Source organism: Acyrthosiphon pisum, chromosome A1 (genome assembly GCF_005508785.2).
Source record: "Acyrthosiphon pisum isolate AL4f chromosome A1, pea_aphid_22Mar2018_4r6ur, whole genome shotgun sequence".
NCBI lineage: Eukaryota > Metazoa > Arthropoda > Insecta > Hemiptera > Aphididae > Acyrthosiphon > Acyrthosiphon pisum.
In genome coordinates this window covers 96,313,296-96,321,373 of record NC_042494.1, presented here as the reverse complement: position 1 = coordinate 96,321,373, position 8,078 = coordinate 96,313,296, and the positions used below count along the sequence as shown (strand labels likewise).

The 8,078-nt window shown below is 25.5% G+C and overlaps 1 protein-coding gene across 1 annotated transcript in view; it reads left to right on the top strand.

The window, feature by feature from the left end:
• Positions 1-388: 388 nt before the first annotated feature.
• The window catches only part of LOC107882158, a 27,234-nt gene continuing 19,544 nt past the window's right edge, over positions 389-8,078 (top strand). Inside the window, exons 1-5 of the mRNA XM_029486297.1 lie at positions 389-443; positions 588-721; positions 797-917; positions 1,353-1,489; positions 2,037-2,196. Coding sequence (XP_029342157.1) covers positions 389-443; positions 588-721; positions 797-917; positions 1,353-1,489; positions 2,037-2,196 — 607 coding nt within the window. The remainder of the gene's footprint in view (positions 444-587; positions 722-796; positions 918-1,352; positions 1,490-2,036; positions 2,197-8,078) is intronic.

The window sequence follows — 8,078 nt, the reverse complement described above, 5'->3', positions numbered from 1 at the left end:
TTGTGGTAACCGTGATTATTTTACACGACACGGTGTAGTGTGAACCCAGCTTTACTTCAACTTTTTTCAACGTGTAGGTACACAACTCTGTATTGATAACAATATTGGTAACATAGAAATATATGAGGTAACTAATATATTACCAATCTTAACAGAACTAATACCTATATTAACCGATGTGAAACGGTTGTGAGACCGTTCATAGCAGACGTATCCGGTCAATATATGCACGCAAACTTACACGTACCTATGTAATGGAAACCCGCCTTAAGCATATTATTCTAAATATGAAACTTCTATTTTCCAATATTACATATTATAATTACTTATGTAATTGATATTGTTTTAGATTGTGGTAAAGTATATATAAACCAAGAAACGATCGACAATGGTCAAAAAGCAACTGTCGGAACAGCACCATGGAGTGCAGGAATACTTCAAGTGTTTTAAGGAGAATCCATTTATAAACTCTTTTGTGGGGCTTCAATTATTTCATCAAAATTACTCATTTCAAGTAAAATCTTTGTAAAACGAATTTGTGAAAGAATTGTATAAATTTTAATACATTTAATACATATTATTTTTAGGTGCTCGTAGTTTTTGGCATTATGATATATCATCTAATATAATATCAAACATCGACGGTCTGTACAAAATTGCCGTTGGGAAATACGATAGAAACATTTCAATTATTGACAATAACTTCACTCAAATAATGGATGTAAGTTATTAACAATTAAAAATTCTAAAAATAATTGCCATTACAAACATAATATAAATTAAAACAATTTTATAGGTGGACATTATTTACCTGAAAGAAACTTTTAGTGGATCTAGCCAAGGGATATTTGCTAATGATATAGCTATTTTTGAGTTGAAAAACCTAATTTCTTTTAGTTATTATGTTGCACCTGTGTGTATTGACTGAAATTTAAAATACAATGACGTCAACGGAGATCATGGAAAAGTTAGTATGTAGCATTATTTAAATATTAAAATTGTGATTTATTGTACCCAATACTAACGACCATTTTTCATTTGTATAATAATATGTAAAGAGCAAAATTTAACGTGAGATTCTCTGCCTAAGTTTCTATAAATATTGACATGATGCCTTACATAGGTAACCAAAAATTGAACCTTAAAAGTAAAACTGCAAAACCGCTAACATTCTTCTTATTTTATATTTGATCAAATTTTTAACAGTCAGAATGTTTTTAAATATTTAACTAATTACTAATTATACACATTCTCTAATGAATTAAACTAATTAGTAATTATACACATTCTCAACAGTTACACAAAAATTCGATACATTTTATACTTTTAATTATAATTGTTTAATGTTTTAGCGGCGCGTTGTTTTTGGTATTATCGTGGCATGTCATCTAATATAATATCAAACATCGGTGGTCTGTACAAAATTGCCGTGGGCAAGTATAAAAGAAAGTTTTCAATTATTGATAATAACTTTACACAAATAATGGATGTAAGTTATTGATAATTCATAAGTCTAAAAATAATTGCTGTCAAATACATAATATAAATTAAAACAATATTGTATAGGTGGAAAATATTTACCTGGAAAAAGGTGGATATTTTGAGTTTCTAGGTAATAATATAGCTATTGTTGTGTTGAAAAACTGAATTTCTTTAAGTAATTTTGTTGTACCGGTATGTATTGACTGGAATTTAAAATACAACGACGTCAACGGGGATTATGGAAAGGTTAGTATGTAGTATTATTTAAATATTAAAATTGTGATTTAATGTATCCACTACTATCGGCTATTGTCCATTTGTATGTAAAGTATGTCTCTGCTAAAGTATGTACAAATGTTGACATGTGGCCATATATAACAACGACCAATTGAACCTTAAGACTTTATTCTTATTTCATTTTTCATATTTGATCAAATTCTATAATTTAAAAAAATTTGATCAGTCATAATTTATTTAACAATAATTTATAAATTATTGGTTTTATACATTAATTATAATATTGTACATTATACAAATTTTTTATACTTTTACAGATTGTTGGTTGGAGATATAAGAATAACGAAAGCTTCAGTCCTATTTTAAGAGAATTATCTTTACCATACGTCGACCGTAGTACTTGCCAGAATATATTGTACACAAACGGATTTGATAAATATGTGACTGTTGATAAGTTTTGTGCCGGTTCTGCATTGGGTAATATAATATTTAATTTAAACGCAAAAATACCATGAAATCATTAATGCTTTAACAAACTTTACTTAAATGTTTTAAACAGTTAATATAGAAGTCAGACCCTTTGAAGATTAATTTAATATTTATGAAATTATGAATGATATTTGACATTTAATATAAAAATAAAAAATATATTCCTAAAAAATAAAAATCCATCAAACAAGTTAAATAGGTACATAGCGAGTGTACGTGTGACGCCACTTTTCCGTATAGCTATAACTATTGCTTGTTTTCATTGATCCTCGCTAAATCTATTTATTGATCCATAATATCTAAAAGGTAATTTGGTGTTACCTATACCTACTGTTAAATTGTATTAAGGTACGAGATTACGACGGCATAAAATTATCTTTAGTTCCATTCCTCTGTATGACCTCAATACCTCATGACTCGAATAAGGTGTATAATTCAGTTTTTTTTTTTTTGTTGAAAAGTTGTCATCAACTCACATAATAGTAATACCTACCCTAGTCCAATTTAAACTCTAATTTCTTAATTCCAAACGATTGTAAGATACTAAATTATAACGCAATGCTTATGGAATATTTAACATTTTAACACCACTATAATATATTATAGACTAAAACCACATTTGCCACATGTTGTAACCAGGTAGAACCTACCTGATATAATATATTATCAGATATCGTTGTAAAATAGTAGGTACCTACAATATGAACCTACATCATTTGTAATCAATAATGTAAATATTATGTATTGTGCCCACTACTAAGTAACAGTCGTATGATTAATTAAAGTATTGAGTATAAGATATTTTTAGTTGCAGGAGAAGTAGCGAGTGTGGGGTATACTACTGCAGGCTTAAGCTTTTTCCACGATAGTTCTTACTATTTAACTGGAATAATGGGTATCAAGAAATCAAATTCAAAAATTTCAATCGCAATTTTTACAGACGTAAAGTACCACATAAAATGGCTTCGTGGGCTGTATAACAAATATAAATAATTTAACAAGATTATGGTAACGTTATTAAAATTATTTATTTAATTGTAATAAAAATCGATATTTGTAGGTTTTTACTTATGTGTAAGTAACAATTTTTAACAGTTCATACAATAATAATTGTTCATTTAAATTAAACGAAATACATATTATGTCATAGTTATTAGTAATTATTATTTATTAGTACCTAAGCATTGTATAATGTATAATATTATGTCCCTAATACTTAATAGACACATTAAATTCGAACAGTTTATCATACAAATTTTGCATTGTACAGATAATTGTTTTATGGTTATTATTACCAGGTACCTATTGTACTTTGTATTTGAAATTACTACTTATTTTGACTTTTTAATAATTTTATTTTTTGTTAATTACTACTTCTGCTTCACAACTTACTGACATATTTTAGGTATCATAATACATTTTTTTCAATTCTAATTTTTAACAATAAATGTTTATACAGGCCACATTAAATGCAATATGGTGATTTTATATTTTTACAAGTATAGTGCAATAGTTTTAAGTAAAACAGTTAGTTGGTAAGATGACGTACACAATGATATCATAATCTATAGGTATAAAGAATTGTTCGTGATATTTCTGCGTGGTGGCAGCAAAACAAGCATAGTCATTGCTTTCTATATAATAATTATATTATTTTAACTTTAAATGCTTAATATAAAAAAAAAATTGAGCCTATGTATTTTTTAACATTTTTCATCTGTTATAGTAACAATATATTATCTGGAGCTTTGTATTACATTTTCACTTTTTTTTACCCAACAAATAGAAAAAAAGTAAAAAAATTTGAAACTGAAAACTGAAAATGTCCGTAAACAGTTCGAAACGAGTCAAAATATTTTCAAAGGTTTACGGTGAATAGAAAATGAAAATATAAATATTCAGTGAAATTTTTATGTATCTACAGTTAAATATACACATAATATAACAGAAATATAATGAAATAAGAAAATCACTACACAATCATTCGTTTTTTAATTACAATAAATTAAGAAAATCCTTACATGAGAAATCGAGTGAATATATCCTTGTTGTAAAAATATAAACTTCAAATGCTCAAAAAAATGTAATTAAATTTGCTTGTAGACATTTATTTTTGACCAAGGTAGGAAAATTTATGAGAAATCTTGTGTTACATTATCCAATCTTCGATTTAAAATAGAAAAATTTTACGAATTTCTGACTCAAAATAATTTGCACCATTTTCGTGATTTTTACGTATTTTGTCAAGATTTGAACTTTAAATGCTAATAAAAAAAAATTGTGTTTATGAATTTTTAATATTTTTCAAATCCCATTATAAAAATATATTAGGAGCCTTTTATTAAATTTTCACTTTTTTTTACCATACAAATAAAATATTATTGACATTCGTGTAAAAAGTTCACCAAAACTGTGGTTCAAACTTGATACCTACATTATGTAATACTATACATAGAAGTGCCACTGCGCTAACAAGCTTACCGCACTTATAATAATGATTATTATTAATAAAACCAATAGAAACCATGAACCATTTATAATCAAAAATTTCTATCGTAAATCTCAAAATCCTTGTTTGATCACTTAATAAAGGATAGACAAACAAACGTCAATTTATATATATGTCGCATTCACTTGTGTAATCGTATTTTTCAAACTACGATTATATTGTATAGGTCAAATTTTAGTTCATGAAATGAACACATATTTTATCCATTTCATGAAATGGAAACTCTTATTTTACACTTTGTGTAATATTTTAAATTAATTACATCAACAGGTAACTTTTCGTGAAATCGAAATCTTTAAATACTACATATATTATATCAAACTCTTATTATTTTGTTATAAAAAAATACAATCAGTTTAAATTAAGTTTAGCTTTTAATCTATTACATTTATTGATGATTATTATAATTATTTAAAATAATAATAAAAAAAAAAATTATAAATTATACAAATATACCTAAATAATTATAATAATATTATTTATATAAATAATAAATTATTACTTATTTTACAAATATTAGTGTTATGGCAACGACTGTTACACTTAACAGAAGCTATGAAGATAATCTTGCCTCTCTTTTTTACCCCTATAAATTAATATAAATTTCAAATTATAAACAAATATTGTTTAAATATTTATTATTTTAATTCATGCTGTTATTAATTATTTTTACCTTAGCAAACAATGCAAGAACTTAATAATGGCTAATTTATATGTATAATTTTTAATAATTACTAACTGACTTAACAACGATAAAAGCATAAGAGGACAGACCCACATGTTGTCTCCGTCTTACAAGCGCGTAAAATAGCAATCTTACGCTCAGCAGTTCACGTCTTATTCCGTTAGCTTAAAAATTACAGTGAATCGACCTATTATGAAACTTGAATGTCCAAACTCCAAATATCTATAAAATTGTATTCGTTCGGTCGAAGAGCTTTAAAATGTAATACGATGCTTCTTACACATTGTTAGAATGGCAGCTTAAAAATATTAAAAACACGTTTTTTTTAAGCCTTCTAAAGTTTAAATTTTGACAAAGATTATCAAATTTGAAGTTTCCAAATTATTTCGTAATTAAAAATGAATAATATATTACATTTTTATTCATTATAAGATTAGACATTTAAAACAAGATTCTACGTAAATAGTCCATAAACTAACCAAAAAATCTAAGGAAATTATAAACTCAGTTTTTTTTATATATATTTGAAGTTAAAAATGTGTACGAAATTAGATATTTAAACGAAGATTTACTATCTTAGTTGTTCTGTTGTATTTTAAAAATATTATTCCTGAGTACTTGAAACTTTTAAAATATACCATTATATTTTGTACACACAACGAACTTTTCAAATTCATTATTTTTGGCAAAATTAATGAAATTTTTCTGCAATACCTAGTGTAGTGATTTAATCACAATAATAAATGTATAATATCATATAAAATATACTAAGTAATATGCTGATAATACTAAGTAAATGTACATTTTACTAAGTAAATGAGCTGACCATTATCGCTCAGGAACATTTTTCGTATAGGTAAAATGATTTTATATCATTTAATTCGAACTTCCATTACTTCTCTAGACACCTAATGTAGGTTAGCGTTACTCACATCCGTCTTTTTCAATAATACAATTTATTTCATCATAAAAATGTCTTACTCTGAAATCTCGATAATAATCTCATTATAAATACAGTCACTAGTCTCTTTTTTCAGATAACATTTAATTAAGGCTTAATTATTAATATATTTTTAGCTTCTGCGTGGAGCGATGAATGTTCTGCAATTTATTTTACAGTGATGTTTTTTTTTTGTTTTTATTTGTCGAAATAATGCTACTGATCTAGGTAGTTTGTCTTTAGGTCAATCGTGTTATCGCATATAATAGGTAATACATATAGGTAAATCGTAGATAACAACAAACCAACTACACAGTACACACTGACACAATGCGATGGACATGGACATATATTATAATATATTAGATTTTTAGAGAACCCGATATTATATGTTTAGAACTCTCGTTCTGTCGAGTTGTATTTCGTGAAGTAAAATAATTAATAAATAGGTACATTATAGGTATTATTATAATTTTTTTTTATTTTATTATACCTACGTGTGAGAAAATGTACGGTAAAATATTGTTTAGTGTATAGTGCATTATGTACCTACAAACATGTATTGTATATATTTGATTTAATTTAATTTCAGCTCACCATTTGCAATGGATGGATATTCTTGGATAGTATTATATTCATGTTTGATTTTCGGTATGTAATAACAGTAATAACAATATATTAATAATTAGAAAATCATGTTTTTATAGTATTGTATATTTATATTAAAACTCAGTGTAATATAATATTAAAATGAATATAATAATAGATAGGTACAAAAAATAATAATAACATAATATCTGGATCATAATGTATTATGTTATAGGTAATTGTTCAAATTAAGATTAATATGCTAGATCTTGTATTACGTTCGTTCATGAATTTTTACAAACATTAGATATTAATTTATAAACTTCAATTCAACTTGTTAAGACGTTCAGTCATTAAGGAAGTCACTTGAAACTGTGAGAAATGCCGAATACATTTTTGGTTATATTTATAAAAAAATGTGTAAAAGTAAAATGATGCGAAGATCAGTTATTCATATCATTAGTTTTTAAGTGAATTATGAGCATTTCAAATTATCCATGTTTTATATACTCATAACTAAACAGGTGGGTAAGTGGATGTCGCTCTGCTGTACAGTAGGTTAGAAGTGGGTCACTGTATAATGGACAGTATTAAATTTGAATTCAATGATATAATATCACTGTATAAGAAAAACGATTCTGAGCGGAGACGGTATATCAGTCTATGTATTAGACATATATATACTTATCTATGGTATTAAAAAAAAATTGACCTATAATAGGTACCTATAATAAATTCCAAATTAATCATATCATAATATCTATTAGGTACTTATAAGTTATAACGCGTTATACATCAACAAAAAACCGTGGTAAAATCATAGATATATAATAGTATACTTTAGAAGTTTCAAGTACCCACGAATAATATTATACAATCACAACAAAATAACTAAAATAGTTATCCTAGGTTTTTAATATGTAATTTCGTCCAAATTTGTACTTAAAATGACTATAAAAATAAACTGTGTAAATGTATTTTTTAGATTTTTTGGTAACAGAATTAATTACTTATGTGGAATCTTGTTTTAAATTTTTAATTCTTAGATACAAAAATTGAACATTTTATAAATTTTTAACTACAAAATAATTTTTCAAATTAAGAATTGTGATAAATTTTGTTAAAATTTGATCTTTAAATGCTTATAA